The sequence below is a fragment of the Pongo abelii genome, chromosome 6, assembly GCF_028885655.2.
Source record: "Pongo abelii isolate AG06213 chromosome 6, NHGRI_mPonAbe1-v2.0_pri, whole genome shotgun sequence".
Lineage (NCBI taxonomy): Eukaryota > Metazoa > Chordata > Mammalia > Primates > Hominidae > Pongo > Pongo abelii.
Genome location: NC_071991.2, coordinates 108,527,665 through 108,554,279, shown reverse-complemented (window position 1 = coordinate 108,554,279; position 26,615 = coordinate 108,527,665). Strand labels below are relative to the sequence as shown.

At 34.9% G+C, this 26,615-nt stretch overlaps 1 protein-coding gene across 10 annotated transcripts in view; it reads left to right on the top strand.

Annotated features, from left to right (window-relative positions):
• Nucleotides 1-26,615, top strand: part of IMMP2L (inner mitochondrial membrane peptidase subunit 2) — a 917,762-nt gene that overhangs the window by 80,887 nt on the left and 810,260 nt on the right. Inside the window, exon 5 of one of the 10 annotated variants that reach the window (XM_024249970.3) lies at nucleotides 11,532-12,231. The exons of the other annotated variants lie outside the window; for them this stretch is intronic. Within the exon in view, the coding sequence (XP_024105738.1) occupies nucleotides 11,532-11,619 (88 nt within the window). The 3' untranslated portion in view covers nucleotides 11,620-12,231. Of the gene's footprint in view, nucleotides 1-11,531; nucleotides 12,232-26,615 lie in introns of those variants that run through there. 10 annotated transcript variants of the gene reach the window in all.

Below are 26,615 nucleotides of genomic sequence, written 5' to 3'. Positions count from 1 at the left end.
TACCTCAGTCTTACGACTACATAGAATTTTGCCAACAACTTAATGAGCCCGGGAATAGATTATCCTGGGATTTCTAGATAAGGACCTAGACCCACTGACACCTTGATTTTGGTCTTGAAAGATCTTAAGAAGAGGATCTAGGCAAACCTGCTAGACTTCTGTCTTAGAGAGCTGTTAGATAATAAACAGATGTTATTTTAAACCGCCAAATTTGCTGTAATTTGTTACAGTGGCAATAGAAAATCATCTTAAGCAATAAAAAATACAAACAGTTCTAAAACCACCTTTACATTTACAAGGAAATGTACTTTTACAAAAGATTATTAAGTGTTTGAAAACACCGATTTTATTTACATAATTTACTAATTTAAAAAGTATTATTTTCTTTTCTGTGAAACAAATCTGAAAGCCTATGTTTGCCAGTTCTTCAGTGCAAGACTATGGGACTAGGCTTTGGGAGATCTTGTTTCTACTTTGAGTTGCATCATTTTTAACTGGCTGAGTGACCCTGGACAGGTTATTTTAACTGTTCCTTGGATCAATTGCATCATCTGCAGAATAAGAGGTACAGACTAGTTGATCTTTAAGGTCTCTTTCATTTAAAAATGCATGAAAATAGCTTTAGGGATCAAAATGGAATTGTTAGGAAGTTCAACATAAGAATCAATCCCTCAGGATATCAGAGAACTATGTTGCATAGTTTTAAAGTTGGAGTCAAAACTGACTTGAAATTTTTTAAAGAAGAAGAGCTATATTGGCACATTAAATAGAAATTCTGGAACAGATAGGAGACTTGGAACACCAGCTCTTTATTGGTGAAAGACATCAAATGAATATATACTTATAAATATTATGTCTGTAGTTGCAATTATTGAAAATTGCAAACATAAACATTGGCAGGTAGACGTTTTACAGAAGGATGAGATCAAAATCCTTTCCTATTTATTTAAAATTACTCAAAATAATATAGTGGTAGAAATCTTTGTTTCTTTGTTCCTTGTAATTTATTCTGGGAGTAGAGTTTTTAATATTCTAATGGTTAATTTTGTTCTGGTTATCTCCATCTCTCTTGTCAACTTAAGATGTGTTTCCCACCGGTAAACACAGTGTGCACTGGTTCTAGCTAAATAAAGATACCATATTCTATATTCTGCTTCATATTTTAGGTCTTAGAAAAGCGGAAGAAATCTCTAAACTAAACTTAAACATAACCTTATTTGATCCAAGGTCAGTAGATACCTTTCATTTTTCTTTTCTTTTTGGAAAAAAAAAGGCACTGTTTTGGTGAGTAGAGGTGGCAAGGCTGCGAAATGTGTCGGTAGCTGATAAGAAAGGGAAAGGCCTTAAAACGACACCCAACAAATTTTATCAGTGCCTTGGAGCTCAGGAAAGTATTTCTTTCCAAGAAGCAAACAGGAATGCCTTTTAAAAAAATTGTTTATTTCCATTAATGAGAAACCTCAAGGACCCATGAAAGGTTATTCCTTTGCATAATCTAGTGACAGGTTTACTCATACTCAGAGGTTACATTAATATTTACTGATAGCACAAGTATAGGTTTCACTTTATTAAAAATTGTATGGATGTTGGAACTGCTGTTGAAGAAGCTGGCTTGGTTTGATTTGGCTATGGATATGATAATTATAATATGGCTTTCTGTACTTTTAGAAGTCATAAGTTATATTGCAAGGATTTGTGTATTTGGATTGCCAGAAAGTTACCGTATAGTATTATGACAGTACAGTAGGAAACATTTCAGTGTGAAGAATAGTATGTCTCACATAAATTTTACCATAGAATTAAGTAAGAATCATTAAAATATTCCAGGTTTATTAAAAATTCATTATTCTACTAGAGGATCTTTAAAGAGCAATAAGAACTTGAAGAAATAATAGGAAAGCTTTGGTAACAATGACACTCTGTTAATTGAGTTGAAAGAAGGTAAAGAATGTATTAACAGAATGGATCCAAATTTGGCAAAAAAGATTTGTAATAAATCAAGGGGGGAAATCAGTTAATAAAGAAAGAGGCCAATTATCAGTGAGGGGAGGGGGGTGTATTTAATGATTCTAAATGAAAGGTTAAACTGCTTGGGTGAATTTCAGTTTAACAAAAAGGAAGAAAAGCAATATGGATAATTAGGCAGTAATAAGAGCACACTGGAAAAAAAAAGCAGAAAACTGCCTTAGGTGCTAGGGGAATATTGGCTAATGAACTTAACCTCCTGCAGTTATCTTTGAATATTCACTTTTGCTTTAGAAATGGGAGAAGTGATGTTTTTAGTTATTTTCAAGGAGGTGTGATTCTTTAGCACACTTTATCAAATTGTGGACTTTAAAAAAGTAATTTCAACTTTTATTTTAGATTCTGGGGGCACATGTGCAGTTTGTTACTTGGGTATATTGTGGGATGCTGAGGTTTAGGGTATGATTGATCCTGTCATCCAGGTAGTGAGTATAATAGCCAATAGTTGGTTTATCAAGCTTTTTCCTCCTTTGTCCCTCCACCCTCTAGTAGTCCCCAGTGTCTGTTATTGCCATCTTTATGTCCATGAGTGACCAATGTTTAGCTCCCACTTTTAAGTGAGTACTTGCAATATTTGGTTCTCCGTTCCTGCGTTAATTTATTCTTAGGATAATGGCCTCCATCTGCGTTCATGTTGTTACAAAGGACATGGTTTCATCCTTTCTTACGGCTGCGTAATACTCCATGGTGTATTTGTACCACATTTTCTTTATTCAGTCCACTGATGATGGGCACCTAGGTTGATTCCATGTCTTGGCCATTGTGCATAGTGCTGTGATAAACATATGAGTGAGTGCATCTTTTTGGTAGAATGATTTATTTTCCTTTGGATATATGCCCAGTAATGGGTTTGGTGGGTCAAATGGTGGTTCTGTTTTAAGTTCTTTAAGAAATCTCCAAACTTCTTTCCACAGTGGCTGAACAAATGCTATTAAATGCTGCTTATTGCAAATATTCTCTAGAATATTGATATTGAATCTACCATAGATGCTTATGCAATGTCATGACTATCAACTGTCAGTTATTTTTAACATGAAGTAGGTTGACATAAACACCAACAATGTGATTCAGTCTGCCAGTATTGAAGGAGCAGTGATTCTCTGTAGCTCCATGCTGGATTGTGCCTTGCTAAGAATAGTCAACAGTGGGACACTTAGCATCTGCTATATAGTAAGCTGAAAAGGGACATATACAACCAAGGAAAACTTGAAAACTTTTAAAGATGTGGTAAAGCTCAGGTTTTAATGACATCTGGCTCTGTACTTTTGTATTTTTTTGTATTTTGTATTTTGGGGAAGGCTGCCACGTAGGAGTCCAGATGGAATAACTTTGAAATAGATGAATACAGTAACTCCAGTTATGTGAAGAGGGGCCACAAACAGCCAGGCAAAGAAAAGAAGACATGCAGATCGCCATGGAAAACTGCTCTTTGGAAGCATAGTCACCCTGTGCATAGCTAACTCTATTAGCTAGATTTTCACCATCCTTTCATCTATGTGATAACATTGAAATAACAGCAAATATTCAAGAAGTGGAGCTGATATTCTTTATTTTTATTACTTTTAATAATGTCATTTTGGAATGACAATAATAGTTTTATTTGTTAAAGTAAATATAGGGTATATGTACAAAATAAAATAAGCATATTGCTTAATCAAATAATCTTTATTCATTTTTATCAGCACTATTTTGCATTTTTTTTTCTCTTTTCTTTCTTTTTTTTTTTTAATAGAGACGGTTTCGCCATGTTGGCCAGGCTGGTCTCGAAATCCTGGCCTCAAGTGATCCACCCACCTCAGCCTCCCAAAGTGCTGGGATTACAGGCATGAACAACTGCACTCAGCATAGCACTATTTTTGGAACAGTATTTCTACAAAGGAAATAACTACCATGACTACAACAGTTATTAGCTTATTAAGATGTCTCATAAAATTAAGTTTTAAAGTTTCAAGTGATGTTTATTTTTCAATTTCGCATGGAAAGTTAGCATGAAAAGACTAAATTTTTAAATAATTGTGTCTTTTCTTAATGAAAAGCATAAATACATTTATAGTTGTTGGCGTATTGAAGAAATTACAGCTAAATATTTTGGTTGGTTATAATTATTGGTGATTCTGGAACTGTGGTTTACCTACAACATAATGGTTGAGTGTCTTTGAAGATTTTACTGGGCAAAGCAGGATTTTAAATCTTGCCAGAATTTGAAATACAGTATATCATCATATACTATAGCTATATTTTTAATACAACTTTTAATTTTGTATGAATATTACATTAATGAGCAACATGATGCCTTAGTAAGTTACCACTATCAAATGGCAGATAATAATGGTTGAGAGTAATTTCTCTGAACTTTTCCAGATATGTTTTCTTAGAACTTTTTTTTAAAGAGATGTGTACTTGAAAGGAGGATATTCTCTTTAAAATTCATGTGGAATTGATTGAAATAAATTCAGAGTATATATATACATGCCCAAAGTAAAACAAAACAAAACTGAATCGTGGGTTGACATAACTTACAATATTAGTTAAATTACAAGTTGACTGGTGAACAAAGGATACTCTTATGGAGATTATGATTTTAAGATTTTTTTTACAAGTCATTTTATTGAATGTGGTATAGAATAAGATCGTATATAACAGTTAAATTTTCACTGACATTTCAAGTGGTGGAATAACAGAGGAAATATCCATGGACTAGGTTCTAGTCTGGGTTTTGTTTCCAGTAGCTAGCTGACCTGAGTAAGCCACTTAATTAGTTAGGACTTTATTTTCTTAAACTATAAAGTCATGAAGTTGTCCTAGGTGTCCTCTTCATTAACTTTCACACTAATCTGATATATATAGGCTGGCTCTGATGGAACCTTTCTGAATCCTGTTCTTCCAGTTTAGTATTTATTCTAGAGGATAACATTTTGAATGTTCAGGGACGTTCAAAAGAAATATAATGTGAGCCATATATGTAATTTTAAATTGTCTAGTAACACTTTGAAACAAGTGAAAAAAGAAACAAGTGTAATTTTAATTTTAATATTTTCTAACCCAATAGATCTAAAATATTTCCACATGTAATTAATATTAAGATATTAATGAGATATTTTACATTTTTCGAAATAAGGTCTTAAAAATCTGGTGTTGGTTTCATTTGGCACATCTCAATTTGGACTAGTTGCATTTCAAGTGTTCAGTAACCACATGTGGCTTTTGGCTACTGTATTGGACCTTGCTGCTAAAGTTATGGAATCTTTATATCTATACCCATGAATCAAATTTAGAGACTGTAGAGTCAGCTTTAATTACCTTTTGTTTTCTCCTCTCTTCTATACAATAATGACAGAGACTTGCATTCCATAGAATCTGTCAAGATTTACAGGTAAATCAGTACATTTTGCTCTTATTTCCAAGCATCTGGGAAGAGTAGTGATGTTTATTTCCAAACATCTGGAAAGAGATATTTCTGGGAAGAAATATCTGTGAATCCTCTTTAATTCCTTAAGTCACTTACTGCCTTAGTTTAGTAAAATCAGACTTCTATCACTAATATTCTACAAAAACTCTTTGGAAAAATTCTCAAATCTTCTCATTGCTAAATCCAATGGCCACAATACGAATGTTTCTTTATCTCTTAGCAGAAATGGACAGTATGAATACTTCCTCCTTGAAGTTTTCTTGCCCTTTGTTGTATATTACATCCTTTTTTCTTGGTTCTGTTTTAGCTTTGTATGCTTTGCTGGTTCCTTTTTTGGCCCTCTTCTCTTTTCCCTTTGTCCACTGCTCTTGACTTCTTGCCTACCTGATTTCTTTTTGAAGCATCATACCTGTAATTTTAGCTCTCTATTGGATATATGTGTATGATGATATTCCTCAGACTTCTCAAACTCAACCTAGCCCATACCAAACTTGTTTTCTTCTTCTGGTTACTATTTTGATTATTGGCATCATATTTAGTCACAAGTCAAAGTTAGAGTCACTTCCATCTTTAACTTCTAGGATTTTCTTATCATCTGTATCCAGTTAGACACAGAGTCTTTTTGGGTCTACCTGAAAAATATCTATTGAATATTTTTCTTTTCTCCATTTACTAAGTCCAGGTGCCACATAGATCTCTCCTTCTTTGACTATGATATGTTTTCTCTAGTACATTTTCCACATTGCTAGCAGATTTATTTCCAACATAATTTGGATAATATCACTTTCCTGCTTAGAACTTCTGCTGATTCCATTTTCTTCTTACATTGCATATGAGTCCTAGACTGCTATTCTATCTTTAACTCTAGACATTCTCTTTTATAGTTCTCTCTCCTCTAAAAGTCAAGACTTAAAAATATTTCAAATGATGAAATTTTAGTCTTCTTGATGGCTACTGGGAGAAACTAGCCATCCAATATGGATAGTATGGCCCCTAGAGCCCTGCTATAATAATAATAAATGGGCAAATGAGATGTATTTATGTGATACCCATAATTAGGTTAATAAGCATATTTCTTTTTTTTTGTGAGTAAATCCCTGTATGGATATTTTAGTTCTTGGGAAGCAAGAGTTAATAACATCCAGGTAACAATGAGTGATGTATGTTTTATTTACACATATGCTTTCTATACTTGGAAACTAATATAGAGGATTATCTTGGTTAAGCTGTACAGCTCAGCTGACTTTTACAGGAAAACAATAGATCCCCTGAGGTAATACTAATGTAAGTGAAAAGTAATTTTGGCCATTAGTATATCTAGTTGAGATGAGAAAGAATGACTTTAATTGTTACCTATTTACTAATATTTTTACAATTGGTTGTTTCCTGGCCTCTTTATTCTCCTAGCATATTTAATTGAGATGAGATGAGATGTTAGTTCTCTAAAGTGCAACATATTTTTCTTCTTAGCCAAATCCTGTTATTAACCTCCTTTGCCTTAGCTGACAACAGGTTTCCCTTAGGCAGTGTAAGCATCGATGCTCTGAGGAAGAGGATAAATATTAATTGGAGTGTACTACTTCTTGGAGACCTTTAAGAAGTATTAAATAGTCTCAGAAAGTGATTTTTGCTTCTACTTCAGGAGTGTTTGTTTAAATACTTAATTACTTAATTTGAAAGAATACTAGAGGTCATAAACAGTAATGAATATATTGTCAACTGGAATATTTTTGCATATACTCAGAATGTTTTGCCCTTTTCTCAAAAATAAAGCAAGGTAATAAACAATGATCATAGTTAAAAGGGTAATTAACCTTACCAACCTCTGTAATCCCTCGGAAGTCTAGACATGAACTCGGGAGTTGGCAGTTGTTTTCAATATACATACCAGCCATCTTTGAACATTTATTCTGTAAAATGACTTGTATTATGCTTAAGTGAGTATGAGCAGTGTGACTCACATAAGTAGGAGAAAAGAAGCCAAAAACTGCAACAAAATATTCCCTTTAAAATGAATACCATCTTTACAGAACTGAATATATTTCTGGACTGTATATAGAATTGGAAATTTTAGAACTAAAAGTTTTTAAGAGCTTACTATGTGTCAGGAATTGTTCTAAATACTTTACATATATTACCTCATTTAATCTTTCCAATAGCACTGTGAGGTAAGAACTGTTATTTTACAGTGAGGAAACTGAGGCACATAGAGATTGGGTGACTTGCCCAAGGTCACCCAGTAGGTGCTGGGGTGAGGATTTACACCAGGGCCTTCTCGCCTCAGGGGCTGTGCTTTTGACCACGTGGGTCTTCTGCTAATCAGTGATTTAATCTGCTATTTGGTCAATCTGGTTTTTTACTTATGAACTTTCCTGCTACTACTCTTAGCTCATACTTAGTACAGTTGTCCCTTCATATCCTTGGGGAATTGGTTCCAGGACCTCTCAATTGCACCAAAATCCAAGGATGCTCAAGTCCCTGGTGTGAATGGTGTAGTATTTGCATATAACCTATGGACATCATTTTGTATACTTTAAATTATCTCTAGATTAATTAGGACACCTAATACAATGTAAATGCTATGTAAATAGTGGTTACACTGTATTGTTTAGGGAATAATAAGAGGAAAAAAAAGTCTGTACATGTTTAGTACAGACAGTTTTGTCCCAAATATGTTTGATCTGCTTTTGGTTGAATCCATGGATGTAGAACCCACAGATATGGATGGCCTACTGTACTCTTATTTCTAAGTTGAACCTTTCTTGAGATCTAGATATTTCTGATGTATTGATAAATGTACTTATATAAATACACAGATATAGTACATAACTACATCTCAGGGCCATTTTATACAGTAACAGTAATCACTTTTTGTTCGTTATAGTTATCGTAACTGAGGTATATTTCTGCTAAGCCAAGTGAGGGAATTTTTAAAATAAGTTTTTGTGTGTGTTTATTTTTACTTTAAAAAGATTGTTTATAATCTGCAAAGATCAATGAGGATTTCTTTTCCCATGTTCTCTCCCCAACTCCTTACCCCTTCGTAAAAAGCAACCAAATTTGAAAAATTTTTTTTATTATACTTTAAGTTTTAGGGTACATGTGCACCATGTGCAGGTTAGTTACATATGTATACATGTGCCATGCTGGTGCGCTGCACCCACTAACTCGTCATTTAACATTAGGTATATCTCCTAATGCTATCCCTCCCCACTCCCCGCACCCCACAACAGGCCCCAGTGTGTGATGTTCCCCTTCCTGTGTCCATGTGTTCTCATTGTTCAATTCCCACCTATGAGTGAGAACATGCGGTGTTTGGTTTTTTTGCCCTTGCGATAGTTTGCTGAGAATGATGGTTTCCAGCTTCATCCATGTCCCTGCAAAGGACATGAACTCATCATTTTTTATGGCTGCATAGTATTCCATGGTGTATGTGCCACATTTTCTTAATCCAATCTATCATTATTGGACGTTTGGACTGGTTCCAAGTCTTTGCTATTGTGAATAGTGCCGCAATAAACATACGTGTGCATGTGTCTTTATAGCAGCATGATTTCTAATCCTTTGGGTATATACCCAGTAATGGGATTGCTGGGTCAAATGGTATTTCTAGTTCTAGATCCCTGAGGAATCGCCACACTGACTTCCACAAGGGTTGAACTAGTTTACAGTCCCACCAACAGTGAAAAAGTGTTCCTATTTCTCTACATCCTCTCCAGCAGCTGTTGTTTCCTGACTTTTTAATGATTGCCATTCTAACTGGTGTGAGATGGTACCTCATTGTGGTTTTGATTTGCATTTCTCTGATGGCTAGTGATGATGAGCATTTTTTCCTGTGTCTTTTGGCTGCATAAATGTCTTCTTTTAATTTTTAATTTTTTTTTTTTTAGTGACACCTGGTCTCAAACACTACTACCCCTCCTCATCCCCAAACAATTAAACAAAACTAAGTACACATATTTTGGGAGGAAAATCACTATTAAGGACTGTTTCTTTGGCTGAAGTAGGGGTTTGAAAACTGTCTTTTAAAAGCCGGAATAGACCCCAGGAAGTGAGTGGGAGTGTAGTGTTTCACATATAGCTGAAATAGCCCAGGTAGGGGATTGATGATGTATCAGAATCTTGACTGAGAGCCGAATTGTCAAAAATACGTTATAAGCAAATAAAACACTTGAGGACTTAGGATGTACCGCCATATGGGGGTCAGAGAGCCCATTATGGCAGGAGTGACAGGTGTTACTGATCTTTTGGACAATGGGTAGTTTACATAGTAAAATTTGAAGAGTTGGCTGTGTTGGCCGGACGCGGTGGCTCACGCCTGTAATCCCAGCACTTTGGGAGGCCAAGGCGGGCGGATCACGACGTCAGAAGATCGAGACCATCCTGGCTAACACGGTGAAACCTTGTCTCTACTAAAAATACAAGAACAAAATTAGCCGGGCCTGGTGGTGGGCACCTGTAGTTGGGAGGCTGAGGCGAAAGAATGGCGTGAACCTGGGAGGCAGAGCTTGCAGTGAGGCGAGATCGCACCACTGCACTCCAGCCTGGGTGACAAGCTAGGCTCCCTCTCGGGGAAAAAATAAAATAAAATAAAAAAGAGTTGGCTGTGTTTTTGTATATTCCCAGCATACATTTGATTGGTTGGGTAGGGTCCATGTAAAAATGATTGAGGCTAGAGTGACTTAATGTGTAGGTCAAGGGAAAAACATCAGAGGAAAAATTAATCATAATAATAGCAGCTAATGCTCATAGAACACTTACTACAAGACAGGTATTGTTCTAAGCACTTTATATAGATTAATTGATTTAATCGTTAAAAAATTAATGTAAGTAATTTGGCATATATTTCACATAGCAGTCCTGTGACTTGTAAACTTTACTTATTTATTTACTTATGAGGCATGGTTTTGCCGTGTTGCCCAGGCAGAGTGCAGTGGCATGGTCATAGCTCACTGTAATCTTCAACTCCTGGGCTCAAGTAATCCTCCTGCCTTAGCTTTCCAAGTAGCTGTGACTGCAGGTCAACACCACCATGCATGGCTAATGTTTTCATTTTTAAATATTTTGCAGAGGCAAGATAATTGCTATCTTTCTCAGGCTGGTCTTGAATTCCTGACCTCAAACGATTCTCCCACCTCGGCTTCCCAAAGTATTGGGATTACAGGTGTAAGCTACACCTGTAATCCTGGCCTTGTATATTATTACCTTTATGCCCATTTTATTAGTGTACAGAGAGGTAAATTAACTGGATTTATGTAGTCTGGTACGTGGTAGAGGCTAGATTCAAAGTGAAGCAGTCTGCCTTCACAATCCATGCTCCTGACCTCTGCCATATCCTTCTAGATTAAGATATGATTGTGAAGCAGGAAAGGAGCAAAAGAGTAGCAAATGTATATATGACAGAAAGTGATGTCTTTACTACCAATTATTTCAAATCTCAATTTTGATAAACAAATTATGTAAAAACTCTAAAGTAAAGAATTGGCTTATCCGTGTGTACCAGATAGGGCATTGGTGAGAAACAGACGGTACATTCAATGGGGACAATGAAGAGAGTTTAATGAATGGACTTCATTATAGAGGAATGGGTGGTAGTGCAGAATGCAACCATTGAACGATAGTGAGGTGCCCAGGGACTAGCAACAGTGGGATGCCATCATAGCCTGATGCCAGAAGGAAAAAGAGATGGGAATGGAATTACCCATTCTGGTGAGAGCTAGAATTATGGGAGTGGGGCTAGTGGACAGGGAGTAGGACTGTGGATAGCTGAATGTAGTTGCTGCCAAAAAAGTGGCCTGGTGGGGGTATGGAGTGGCAACAAATACCCTCCCTTCTCTCTTCTGTTGTCTTGTAATCTGGAACAGGTGCCTCCCATTTGCCAACCCAAACTTGAGGCTAGAAATTAAAGAAGCATGGAATGGAGCAGGGAATGGATTTAGAGGGCAACAGAGATTAACCAACATGCCACGTGTTATGGGTTGAGTTGGATCCCCCCCATAAAAGTTGAAGATCTGGGTCTTTACAGAAGTAATCAAGTTAAAATGAGGTGTCATTTGTGTGGGTCCTAATCCAATATGACTGGTATCTTTATAAACAGGGGAAATTGGGACACACACACACACACGGAAGATGATGTGAAGAGATACAGGCAGAAGATGGCCATGTGCAAGTCAAGGAACACCTGAGGCTGCCAGAAACTAGGAGAAAGGCATGGAACAGATCCTTCCTTACTGCCTTCAGAGGGACATAGCCTTCCTGGCACCTCAATTTCAGATTTCTGTCCTCTGGAACTGTGAGAATACCTTTATGTTGTTGTAAGCCACCTCGTGTTTGGTATTATGTTATGGCAACCCTGCAGAATAACATACCATATGTCATGAAAAAGTTCCTTATTGATCATATTTGTTTTCAGTTTCTTTTTAAGTGTATATACAGCCATAGAGCTATGAAGACCTTAGAAATCAACTGATGTAAAATACTGATTTTGGAGATGCAGACCTTGCCGTCGGTCACACAAACTTAATGGCAGGGGCAGAGCTAGGGCCCTATAGACAAACTGTATTAGAATTCTTAGAGGTGGACATGATAGGGTTTTAGTTAGGTCTGTAAGCACATTTTATCGTTGAACTTCTAGTTAAGAAAAGCTTTATCACACAAAGAAATGATAAATGTTTGAGATGATGGATATCCCAGTTACCCTGATTTGATGATTACACATTGTATGCTTATATTAAAATATCACCCATACCTCATAAATACAACTATTATGTATTCATAATAATTCAAAAAAAATTTTAATAAAGGAAAACTATTATTTCTATATTTTACAAGTTTTAATATCCTGATAATTAATTTCTGGATGTAATTAACTGTGTTTCATTGGTTCATTAAATTCCTAATCTCTACTTTGAACCAAAATTTTCTTGTTAATATGAGGCAGTTTTGGAAAACCATTGGGCACAAAGCTGTCTTTTGAAAATTTAGAAGAAAAATAATGTTATTGAGGTGATGATCATGTTGGACATTACTTTGTTTAATGATTATAAATTCACTAAGATGTATCCAGTTGGGAGACTATTTATGTAAGCAAGCTGGAAATTGACATGTGTACATAATAAGTTCCTCAAACGATTACTGGTTATACTTTGAGTCTTACTTTGGTTGATGATTTAAAAATTATACATTTAGAATATTTATTATTAAAATAAAAATATATAAATAAGTATAAAGATGTTTGTAAAAATCACTTATCAACTCCCCAAGAAGATACTATAGTACATACACATCCAGTTTTTTTTTAATCTCTGTGTTTGTGCACGTGTTGTGTGTATGATCTATATAAAATGGAATTGTGTCATACAAGCAATCTTGTAGCCTACTTTTAAAAACTCAACATTATAGTGGCAAATTATTTTTTTCCATGACAGTAAATACATTTTGAAGGAATGCTGTGACCCTGCAAGTGATACAGAAACAGTTGTTTCCAGTTTTTACTAAACATTATGTTAAATGTATTTTTGCCTTGTAAACAATATGAAAAACATTCCTGTAGGTAAATCATTGTACTGTTATCCAATTCTTATTCTACATGGAATCAAGTTTGCATGATGAGCAAAGAGCATCATAAGAACAATTTCCAGTCTCCAGAATAAAGTGAAAACTCAGGAACATATCTCAATAGGAAAAATTTGCAGTAGGTTGCAGAGACATGCCAAAGTCAATGTACAAACAAAGACTTCAAAGAAAAGAGGAGTTAAAAAAGCCTTCACTATAAACCTTAAGCTATATATTGGGAATAAAAATGATTACAACTCTTTAGGGAAGTAATTTGGCAATGTGTAGCAAGAGCCATAAAAATACTTTCCTCTTTGCTAGAATGTGTGTTCCTGTGCGTGTGCATGTGTGTGTGTGTCTGTGCATGTGCGTGTATGTGTGTGTATTTCAGGATGATTTTTTTTGCTTTTAATTTTTTGTTTGAATATTTTATTTTGAAAAAAATTAAATGTGCTTCACTTGGAACTCCCATCTGCTTCCCCAATATGTATTGTTTTGTACCAAATCCCAGATATCATATTGGCTTTTAATTTTGATTATTGTTTTTGATATATTAGTAATTCAGTTGCGAGGAATGTATTTTAGGAAAAGAATTTGAAATATTGGAAAGACTTATGTTTAATAAGTTCCTAACGGAATTATTTGTAATGGTACAAAAATTGAAAGCAACTATCCAACACTAAGACAAAATATAAATTGTGGAATGTACACTTGATGGAATACCATACCTAAAGTGAAATCTGTGAAGAGTTTATGTAACATGGGAAAAAGATTATGCTGTTAAATAAATAAATGAATAACATGGTTAAGCAAGTATATAGAATCAAATAAGCAAGCAAAAATGTGGCTTGGAAATGTATGAGAAGGAACTATACTAAAATGCTGAATAATGTTTTACTTGTGTCATAGTCTTACAGTTTTGTGGGTGTATTTTTTCCTTTTGCCTGGTGTTCAATATAGTCCATATTTTTATATTGACCATTAATTAGTGTTATGATAGGAAAAAATGCAATAATCTTGAATTGTGATAAAAACATAGAACATCATGTGGGGCTTTAGATAATCATGCAACCTGACTGTAATCATTTTTTTGGCAATTGTGGGAACAAATTATAAGGACAAATAATATCAAAGAAGGATTTTGATAGGATTTTCCTTGTGGAAAAATTTGCAAATAACTGCTGTCATTCCTATCTTCTGCTAGTTAACTTTTCTTCTTTAACCACTTAAAAAAAAAAGACAAGGAAAATTTTATTAAAAAATCTCCCACAAATACCTTTGCTTATGAAGTATAAACAAAACAATAATAAAATAGCCTGACTATTTTATTCTTTCTTTCTAACTTTCTGAAAGGTTAATTTGTTGGCATTAAGTTAGCTTCTCATTTCTAATTTGTCTTCCTCTATTTTCTTTTAGTTCTTGGAATTTGCACTAAAACTCTTAAACATCAATGTGTTCAGCTGTATTTGTGAAAGAAATATTCCTTATCTAATAGCATTTAGATAGTAACGGTTAAAATTTCTTAAAAAACTCAATTTGAGTGCCCAAGTAGTTGTGTGCTTATTCTGTTTAGTGTGTTTATTGCATTTCAAATGAGTTTAAGTGTGAGTTACAATTTGTATCTGAGGCTCTGGCTACCCTCTCTCCCTGTGCTCCTTCGACCCTCATGCTAAATTGACGTCTCAGCCCACACAGCTGAATTTCAAAATAAAGCATATTGCCTGGTTTTTAGTTGTCTTCTGGGGCCTCTAGAGGTGCAGTAATACTAAGAGCTACTCCATGAAGCATTTTTCTTTCATTGAAATCTAAGATAACTTTATTCAAATTCTCTGATTTTCAAAGTTAGCTTCATTTCAAAGCAGAAAGCCAAGAATGATTTCCAGACTTTAGCAATTTCCTTTATTGCTCCATATTCTTTCTTAGGAATGACAGTGCACACTTGTAATCCTCCTACCATAGGATCCCCCTGCACTGAAGAGGGAGTTCCCTGTGAATTTCTGATCAGTAAAAAGGATATGTTTTAAGGGAAAAGCTATATTTTACTATAAGAAATTATTGATGATATATAATAATACCAGAAACTTTTGCCTGTCATTTAGGTTGCTGTGACAGAGGGAAAGGACATGATAAATGGCACTTGAAACTTTTGACTAGAAGTGTCACATACCACTTTTGCTTGTATTTCATTGCTCAAAGCAGTGACATGTTTACTCTTAAAGGGGGAGTAAGTAAATATAGTATAATGATATAATAAAGATATAAAGGAATGTTTATTATTTGTAAGTACTTTCATAGATCTGATTGGCTGGTTGATTAGTTTATTTAAATAAAATTTATTGAATGCTTACTGTTTATCATTGTTGTATTACTAGTGCCTATCATATGCACAAGGGACAAGATTCCTGCACTCATGGAGCTAACATTGTTGTGATAATATTGTTTTGGAAATAAGCTTGTCAGTATTTATCAAGAACCTTAACAATTCTTTTATCTTTTTTCCCCATTAATTTCACTTCTGGACTGCTACACTAAGGAGATATTATTAAATATGAAAATATGTATAATGATAAAGATAACAGTTTTCTTTGTGATATTGAAAAATCAGAAACAGATGTTTAGTAGGAAAATAGAGGGAACTCTATTATATTTACTCATAGAATATTATGAACTCATCAGTTTGTGTTAGAAACATTTGCTACATTTTTTAGTGGCTATTTTCAATAACATTTTAGCATCCTGTGGTGACATAAAGCAGATAACGTAGTTCATTCTGGTTGTAACGACTAGCAAAAGGTGAAGATTTTAGATTGTTAGGATTACATACGATAATTATATGTCCCCAAGTATTGAGTTTATGTACAAGGAGATTAGGAGGATGTAGAGAAACTGGAAGTTTTTAATTCTAATGGTGTATCCAGTCATTCAAGGAGACATATCCTGAAGGCAACTGGAAATATAGAATCAGAGACTGGTTAAAAATAAAGGCTAAAAATGTTCTTTGGGGATTCATCAGTATGGAAATGTTAGTTGATCTTATGGAAGCAGATGAGCTGTGAAGGAGTGAATCAAGATGAAGGAGAATATAGGCAGAGAATCAAAGGGGGATGCTGGTGGGAGAGAAGAGGAAAAGGATCGTAAAGAGAGTGACAGAAAGAACAGAAGGATAGGAGAATCAGGAAAATTTTCTGTTTGGGGAAATTGTGGAGTGAAGAACTTTTTGAAGGGAAATAGAGCAGAGGCAGAGGAGAAAGATAGGAGGAACAATTTTATTGGTAATTTAGGGTAGTTTTCCTGGTAACTTTGGGTGGTACAATGGTAAGTTATTCATTTGTTAAAATAGAAAGCATATTATGCTTATTTTTGATAGAATGTTAGCATTCCATAAGTTTTTTTTTTCTTGAGATGGTGTCTTGTTCTGATGCCCAAGCTGGAGTGCAGTGGCATGATCTTGGCTCCCTGCAGCCTCTGCCTCCCAAGTTCAAGTGATTCTTCTGCCTCAGCCTCCTGAGTAGCTGGGGAGTACAGGCGTATGCCACCACGCCTGGCTAAATTGTATTTTTTGGTGGAGATGGGGTTTCACCATGTTGCCTAGGCTAGTCACAAACTCCTGACCTCAAGTGATCCACCTGCCTCAGCCTCCCAGAGTGCTGGGATTACAGGCGTGAACCACCGTGCCCTGGTGCATTCTATAAAAATTGATCAAAGTCTTTTGACTCTTTAAAAACCACTTTTAATTAAAGACTCGATAGAGTAAGCAGAAATTATTTACATTTTTAATAGAAATTTAGTCATACAATGAAAATGCACTCGAACATTTGTTGATACAAAGAAAAGATTTATACTAAGAAGTAGTCAAAAATACCAATTTTATTTATTCATTTATCGGAAAAATAATGTATATCTTGGAGACTGGAGCAGGCTAAGTGACTTGAAAGCTGCAAGAGGGAAAAAAAGGTAGCAAATTTAAGTTTTAAATCTTTTAGACAAAAATATCTAGATAGTATGGTTCTGTTTAGAAACTCAAAGATTTATATGCTATATCTTGAAGCAACTAAAGGACATGGTGAACATTTTTCATATGTCACAAAGTGTTTTATATTTTTGCTTTAAGGGACAAATTAGCAATATTTGGAGACTTCACAATAACTTTGTGGGGAGAGCTAGGGCATTTGTAATGAGAAAAATATAGTTTTGCCATGTATGAAAAAGTAAGTTATAGGCCAGTAAAATGTTTCAGTATCTTGTATACCTAGAAGGACTGCTGTGACAATTGTGCCTGTATAGATCTCATTTATCCTTAAAACCTTCTAGTTTTAAATTGGTACAGACAGTGTCCTTAGTCAAGTAGTATGGTTGGAATATATTTAAATTTCTGTTTATATATTCTGTTTTTGGCCCACTGCAGAATCTAACAGACAGGTTTTTATAGTTTTCTTTTTTTTTCCAAGACCAATATTAAGTAAAATGTAGCAGGTGATCTGATTTGGTATAATTGATAAGTATTTAGAATGTTAGGTTTTTAGTTAGGAAAAGACCTCATTGATCATCTGCATTTCACCTGCTTTTGCAGATGAAGGGCTTGAGACACAGGAAAATTAAATATTCTAGTCCCACTAGAAGTGAGCTATCTGACTGTCAATATGTGTATTTCCAATAATGTCTGCTGCACCTAATCTTACAATATCCGTGCTAAAATGTAAATGTAACCGGGTAGAGAATTACCATTGACTCAGTGTTGATGTAGTTTCGGTAATTTAGCAAACCAGAATCCTGAGTCAAGTATCATGTAGTAGGTAAGAGAAGAGAGAGGGAAGGAAATCTAGGCATGGGATGTTCAGTCTGTTACTGTAAGAATTGCTCTGCTCTTGGAGTCAAAGGGCCTGGGATTCAGTTTTGACAATGCCACTTATTAACTGTGATTTTAGAGCAAAACCCTAAATTCTCCAACCTTCAGTTTCTTTATATATGAAATGGGAATAAACATTGTTGCGGTACTTACTTCTAGGTTAACTGTGAGAATGAAGGCCACTGTGAGAAAGAGTCAATTTCTAGTTTACCAACATTTATTTGCTGTTACTATGTGCTAGGCAATATTGTAGCCTTCAACAATACAAAGACAATGTAAACTTTTATAACATATTACAAAAGGCTAAAAACTAAGAAGTAATATTTAGCAGGAAGTCTGATTGATATCGTTCATAAATATTTAAAATATTTGGTTTTTAATTTGGAAAACGCCTAAGTGTTCAAGAGAGGCTTTTGTTTCCTTAGTCTTCAAAGAGATTACAACTTGGAGAGATGATCCGTTAGGCAAAAAGCCTTATGATATAGTTGATTGAGATTGTCATTATAATAACAGCAGTTTTACAAGCTGTTAACTAATCTAGGATTGAAAGAGGAAAGGAATGTCAGTAGTACATCAAAAAGGAAGAATATAAGTTTCTTAGAAGTAGAGGAATGAGTGTTTTTTCATTTTTATTATTTTGCTTTAAGCCAGCTTCATTATGTGATACCATCTTGTTTGCCCTTCTGCTAGAGACCAAACCACCCCTACCACTGTTTTAGTAAACAAGAGATTGAATAACCTTAGTTCAGTCAAGGATCTCACCTTTTCTTGCCCTAAAGAGTTATTTGGCTTCATTGAGATTTTGACTGTCAGTTTTAAGATTCATAAATTTCTAGCAGTCTGTGTGGATTATTCTAGTGTTACTATTTAAGGAAATGATGACCCTCTAGTGACAGGTTTTCTGATTGTAAGCTATTTGCCATTTATAATCCTGCTATATGTTTTTGCACTTATATTTGTGGTGTTTTATGCATTCTAAGATGTCTGTTTTTTTCATATTTGAACATATCTGAAACTGGGATTCTTCTTTGAATTGATGGACTCAAAATCCATGTTGGGTAGGTGGTGGTTTTGATGGAGTTGTTATCTGTGCATGTGTGAATGTGGTCATAATGTCAAAGTTTAATTGAGTTATATGCACTTCAGGTATTCTAATGATTCCCAAATCCTATGATTTAGGCTTGGAAAGATAAGTTATATATACTCATGTATCTACATGAGAGGCATGGGGCAGAACAGTGGAATATATGATGCAGATATCCAAAAAATGAAATCTAATTGATAAAAAAGCATTATGTCTTAGTTTAATTGGCAGCCTTTTTGCTTCTAGGGATACATAAATAGTAAACGTACATCATATAATGATGGTGCTTTGGATTCATTCATATTTGGATTCAAAATATTGATGCTGCAGTATTTTATTTTGAGTGATTTGAATGGGATGACTTATGACTTAATGGAAATTTTAAGAAAGCCTGTTTATGGAAGGTGGATCAAAAGTCCTACTTTTAATGATAGATTCTGTTAAGGGATACTTTTAAAGAAAGGTTAAAATCATGTCTTTTATTCAAATATAAAAAGAATGGGTATCAAAGACTTTATTAAGCTCATTAATTAATGAGGGGATGAGTAAGATGTTACAAATTATTCAAAGGAGAGTTTTAAGAGCACACATATATAGGCAATCAAGGATGCTGAAATGAATGTGCAACAGACACAGAACTGGTTAATAGCCACAGGCCAATTATCCATTTCATTTCACTGGTCACAATTTATTTGCATTTTTATGGAAAAGAATTGTTTGTATTATTCTGTATCTTACAACTACATAGTTGTAAAGTAGCTGAAAGACAATGTGAGGCTCATATTCTGACTGACTCAGATAATCTGGAAGGGTATACTAGATAGGACATCCACTGATATTTTGCATATTTCAGTGTTTCACAGTTTTTCCTGACAAATCTTAAAGTTTAGAAGGTTTCCTGATAGACTTTGTATCAAATTTTAATTTCATGGGAAGGATTTCATTCAGACCGTGCTAGAAAGATGATTACCTGGTGTTTTCTTATGGCTTCTCCCTTAATCATTCATCATTCCATCTAGCTGTGTTAGAGTGTTAATGGTTTTGAATTTCTCATTTATATCTTTGGGTCAGTAAATTGAATTTAATCCAGATTATATTTTTGGGTAAAGAGAAACTTAAAAAAAGCTTTAAAACTAAGGGGTCTACAAACACTTATTGATTATATGCTTTATAAAAGCCCATCTAATTAAAATAAATTATCTCAATAATTCTTAATAATGAAACTATAAAAATTATAAGAAGAATCTTAGGAATATTTTTTAGCAATGTTTTTTGAAATGATACACAGGAAATATTAATGAAATTAGCTATATTTGAGTGAGTCTTTGTATTTAATTCGTTTTATACTTCCTTTAGTGAGTTGAGAATGTATAGTTTTCCATTTTTTAATGGGGTTAATCACTTAAATATGGAGAAATGGAAAATTAAATGTATTTGATGGAGAGCAGAATCAAAGCTATTATCAAAAAATATATACTTTTTCAAAATTAAAATAAAAATTTTTTTTTTTTATTATTATTATTATTATTATTATACTTTAGGTTTTATGGTACATGTGCCCAATGTGCAGTAAGTTACATATGTATACATGTGCCATGCTGGTGCACTGCACCCACCAACTCGTCATCTAGCATTAGGTATATCTCCCAATGTTATCCCTCCCCCCTCCCCCCAACCCACAACAGTCCCTGAAGTGTGATGTTCCCCTTCCTGTGTCCATGTGTTCTCATTGTTCAATTCCCACCTATGAGTGAGAATATGCGGTGTTTGGTTTTTTGTTCTTGCAATAGTTTACTGAGAATGATGATTTCCAATTTCATCCATGTCCCTACCAAGGACATGAACTCATCATTTCTTATGGCTGCATAGTATTCCATGGTGTAGATGTGCCACATTTTCTTAATCCAGTCTATCATTGTCGGACATTTGGGTTGGTTCCAAGTCTTTGCTATTGTGAATAATGCCGCAATAAACATACGTGTGCATGTGTCTTTATAGCAGCATGATTTATAGTCCTTTGGGTATATACCCAGTAATGGGATGGCTGGGTCGAATGGAATTTCTAGTTCTAGATCCCTGAGGAATCGCCACACTGACTTCCACAAGGGTTGAACTAGTTTACGGTCCCACCAACAGTGTAAAAGTGTTCCTATTTCTCCACATCCTCTCCAGCACCTGTTGTTTCCTGACTTTTTAATGATCGCCATTCTAACTGGTGTGAGATGGTATCTCATTGTGGTTTTGATTTGCATTTCTCTGATGGCCAGTGATGGTGAGCATTTTTTCATGTGTCTTTTGGCTGCATAAATGTCTTCTTTTGAGAAGTGTCTGTTCATGTCCTTCGCCCACTTTTTGATGGGGTTGTTTGTTTTTTTCTTGTAAATTTGTTGGAGTTCATTGTAGATTCTGGATATTAGCCCTTTGTCAGATGAGTAGGTTGCGAAAATTTTCTCCCATTTTGTAGGTTGCCTGTTCACTCTGATGGTAGTTTCCTTTGCTGTGCAGAAGCTCTTTAGTTTAATTAGATCCCATTTGTCAATTTTGGCTTTTGTTGCCATTGCTTTTGGTGTTTTAGACATGAAGTCCTTGCCCATGCCTATGTCCTGAATGGTATTGCCTAGGTTTTCTTCTAGGGTTTTTATGGTTTTAGGTCTAAAAATCCTCAATAAAATACTGGCAAACAGAATCCAGCAGCACATCAAAAAGCTTATCCACCATGATCAAGTGGGCTTCATCCCTGGGATGCAAGGCTGGTTCAATATACGCAAATCAATAAATGTAATCCAGCATATAAACAGAACCAAAGACAAAAACCACATGATTATCTCAATAGATGCAGAAAAGGCCTTTGACAAAATTCAACAACCCTTCATGCTAAAAACTCTCAATAAATTAGGAATTGATGGGACGTATCTCAAAATAATAAGAGCTATTTATGACAAACCCACAGCCAATATCATACTGAATGGGCAAAAACTGAAAGCATTCCCTTTGAAAACTGGCACAAGACAGGGATGCCCTCTCTCGCCACTTCTATTCAACATAGTGTTGGAAGTTCTGGCCAGGGCAATTAGGCAGGAGAAGGAAATCAAGGGTATTCAATTAGGAAAAGAGGAAGTCAAATTGTCCCTGTTTGCAGATGACATGATAGTATATCTAGAAAACCCCATTGTCTCAGCCCAAAATCTCCTTAAGCTGATAAGCAACTTCAGCAAAGTCTCAGGATACAAAATCAATGTGCAAAAATCACAAGCATTCTTATACATCAATAACAGACAAACAGAGAGCCAAATCATGAGTGAACTCCTATTCACAATTGCTTCAAAGAGAATAAAATACCTAGGAATCCAACTTACAAGGGATGTCAAAGACCTCTTCAAGGAGAACTACAAACCACTGCTCAAGGAAATAAAAGAGGATACAAACAAATGGAAGAACATTCCATGCTCATGGGTAGGAAGAATCAATATCATGAAAATGGCCATCCTTCCCAAGGTAATTTACAGATTCAATGCCATCCCCATCAAGCTACCAATGACTTTCTTCACAGAATTGGAAAAAACTACTTTAAAGTTCATATGGAACCAAAAAAGAGCCCGCATCGCCAAGTCAATCCTAAGCCAAAAGAACAAAGCTGGAGGCATCACGCTACCTGACTTCAAACTATACTACAAGGCTACAGTAACCAAAACAGCATGGTACTGGTACCAAAACAGAGATATAGATCAATGGAACAGAACAGAGCCGTCAGAAATAATGCCACATATCTACAACCATCTGATCTTTGACAAACCTGAGAAAAACAAGAAATGGGGAAAGGATTCCCTATTTAATAAATGGTGCTGGGAAAACTGGCTAGCCATATGTAGAAAGCTGAAACTGGATCCCTTCCTTACACCTTATACAAAAATCAATTCAAGATGGATTAAAGACTTAAATGTTAGACCTAAAACCATAAAATAAAAAATTTTAACTTTATTTTTACCCATGAATTTTGACTAAGTTGTCACTTGATGAGCCACGTGTGGTGGCCTGCACCTGTGGTCCCAGCTATTCCGGAGGCAGAGATGGAGGATTACTTGAGACGTTCAACTTGAGGCTTCAGTTAGCTGCGATCACATCACTGCACTCCAGCCTAGCTGACAAAGCAAGACCCCGTCTCTAATAAAAAACAAAAACCAAAAACCCTCAGAAAGTCCAAAGTTTTTTATATGGTTTCAATTCGCTATTAGAAAGTTGTCTCGCAATGCTTTGATGATGTATTAAATATATGAATGCATAAAGTTCTTACTGAGCATGCAGATACAGTTATTTAAGTGTTATGTGTATCAGCTGGGTAAGGTGTATTTTTGAGACATAACCCTTTACATTTGAAAGTCTGGCATTTAATTGGGCTAAACTTCCCAAACCATAGAGAAATACTCATTGATTCATTAACTTATTCAGCAAATATTTATTGAGTGCTTATTATAAGGCAATCATTTTATAAATGCATTTTATTTTAGGGATCTTTCTCTTGCCACAAATAAAAGAACAGGAAGGATTGAGTTTTGCTGTGTAAGAGTGATTCTTGGGTTGGATCAAGACATTGGTGAGGGATAACCAGTCAATTACCTGGACTTCCCAAAATCATCCTTCAGTCTTTTTACTTTCCTGTCACTGGCTCCCTATTAACCATAAAGATGATCTCTCGGTTTCATCCTCTTCTATTGGTAGCATGTATCTTTACATGTGCTTAATCAGTTTAAAGCAAGATACCGATATCAGACAATGCTCCAATTTAAAATGAATACTTTTAAAATAACACTTAAATTTGTTAAATAGCTTCAGAAATGCGTCTCTCAATCTGTTTCTAATGGGCTTTTGTGAAGGTTTTTGAAGGGCCGTGCTGATCAGTGGAAAATCAGAAGAGGGAATCTGCTGTCATGGTGGGGAGAAGGCATCAAGGAAAATGTACACAAAAAAGAATTAAGGTGGTAAATGTGTACGAGAAGTATTCGAGGCAGGAAACTGTGAAGACACTGCCTAAGTAAGAGTGAAGAAGCAAGCTATACAGTGGGATGCCATAAAAATGAGGTCAGCTAAGAACAGAAGTATTATCTGTGTTTCAATGAAGGCTTCAGTGTGCACAGATTACTTCCAGTTGTAGCAATGGACACATCTATGATAATAACATGAAGATTAGAAAAATCACTTGCAATTAGAATCGGAACAACATGTAGTTTAGGTAGCACTACCTCAGATGGGGAGTTTGATACTGGTAAAGTAATAGTTTATTTATTCAGTAGAGCTCCTACTATGTGTCAGACACTGTTCTAGGTATTTGAGATTGGCCAGTGAACAAAATCATGTAGATCCCTGCCCTTTTGAAGCTTACTTTCTAGCAAGAAGTGACATAATAGGTATAGTAAATGTGTACTTTTTTTTTTGTTAGGAGATAAGTGCTATAGAAGAGTAAAGAGGATCAGGAGTGTTGGAGGAGATTATGGTAGATTGCTGTATTAAATAGAGTAATAATTTGCTTTTGAATTGGAGAGCTATAGCAACCTGCTCCTTAGTTTTATTTCCTCTCCCTTATGACTTCAGAAAACTGGAAGTTGGACCTCCCCACAGAGATTTAGTGGCGGAGGAACAGGAAGTAAACAGATGTGTATTTTTAAAGATTGTAATAAAATTTGGATAGTTTACTCATGATCTTCTCTTTGTCCTTTAATTTCTTTTTTATTCAGCAGTAGAAAATGATAAAAACATGTTACTGGAAAATGGGCTGCAAATTATCAGAGTTCTAAAACAGAGATATGTAATTTATTAGAAATAAATCTTACTTATGAAGGATTTTGGTAGCATTTGAGTCATATGCTTCATAGGAATCTCAGGACAATTTTGTGTAACTATGGTTTGCTTAGGGAATTCTAAGTTTTATCTACTTTTCAAAAGACCAGTGTAATCAATGTTTCTTTGGCAAAACTCTATATATCTTGACAGCTTGTTAAAATAATAGTTAGCTTCTGGCTTTCAATTTCACATATGGAGACTGTATCATAAATTGCTTTACTAAACCTGATGCATATGTATAGTCATGGTAGATTATACAAGATTGTTGCTGATAAAAACTAAAGTAAGGCTCAAAATTAGACTATAAACCTGCATCTTGATTAATATGTAACTGTTACTAGAAAAACAAAAGTCTAAAGTATTTCATATATCACTGAATAATGTAATGTCTTCAATAGATACTACACTGAAGGACAGTAGGAAGGGAGATACCTTCCCCAGCCTTACTGCCCTTCAGTGACCAGAGTTGTTTCAAGTCTGTGTGGAAAGGCACCATTAATTTTTTATTCGCTGTGACCTGTATATCTTCTCTTATCTTCTTCTACTTAATCCTTTCTTTTAAAAAAGTATATATTGATTTCTTGCATATGCTACTAGTGATATATCGAGAGAAAACGTAGGATTTCTTTGTTTGAAAGGGTTTCTTCCTTTCCTACTAAATCATTTTGCCTTGCCTTCTCCTTTTTTCCTTTATTCTCTTGTTCTTCCCTGTTCTTTAATTAATCCCATTTCCCAATCTCCACCCTTTTAGCACTCCATAAAAATGATCATGTAATCTGAAACCTAGAACATTAGAATATATTTGAGAATGCCCACGTCTTAGAGAACGTGCTTGAATTCTAATTCTCCATTAGTCCTTTCAAGTTTCATTATTCTCAGTCTTCACATTTGTACTTCTTTATTATTCATCATGATCTTGTATGATTTTGTTCCTTTGAAGGCCAAACCAGTTTAAACTCATGTATGTATGTATTATGTATTATGTATGTATGTATGTATGTATGTATGTTTGTGTCTATTTTGTTTTCATTCTTCTATGAAAGGGGGAATAAATTGGTAGGAAGGAGTAAAGATGGTAAGATGTTTTCTGACTTGGGGAGCTGGTCCTCACTTAAGCTGAGAGCACCTGTAGTGGATAAATATATGAGATTTCATTTTTTTTTTGGCTCCCCACAGTTTGTCTGCCCAAAACAATGTCCTGTAGTATTCTTGGAGATGTGTAAGAGCACGACTTTTTTTTTTTTTTTTTTTCCTATAAATCTAGAGAAGGATAATTGTGAGAAGAGAGATGGGAAAGGATATCATGCTCGAGAAGCACTTTCTCAGATAGGTCATTTTTAGGAAAAATTTTTATGGACGTTTAGATCTAGCAATTGATTTCCTTAAATATATTTATATGCCTAGCTATTTCTTAGAAAAATCTTCTAAGGCTCAACATTAGACTATAAACCTGCATCTTGATTAATATATAACTGTTACTAGAAAAACGTAAGTCTAAAGTATTTCATGTATCACTGAATAATGTAATGTCTCCAATAGATATTACGCTGAAGGACAGTAGGAAGGGAGATACCTTCCTACTGTAATTAGAGGGGTATATCTACTCCAGTTTGAAGACCACTGCATTATGCCACATAGTTTCTGCTCCTGCTTATCACTTTTGCTCTCTTACTTCTTTGTTTTAGGTATATTCATTATCATCAGGGTTAACAGTGTCCTGTTTATTTTCTGAGTGTAGGAAGTATATAAATGTTATCTGCATGGCTGGATTTGATGGTTAAGTACTTGATAAAGATGAGGCAGTAGAAGTGATGAGGAAAATGAAGAGAAGGAGAATGAAGAAAAGTAAAAAATAATTTAAA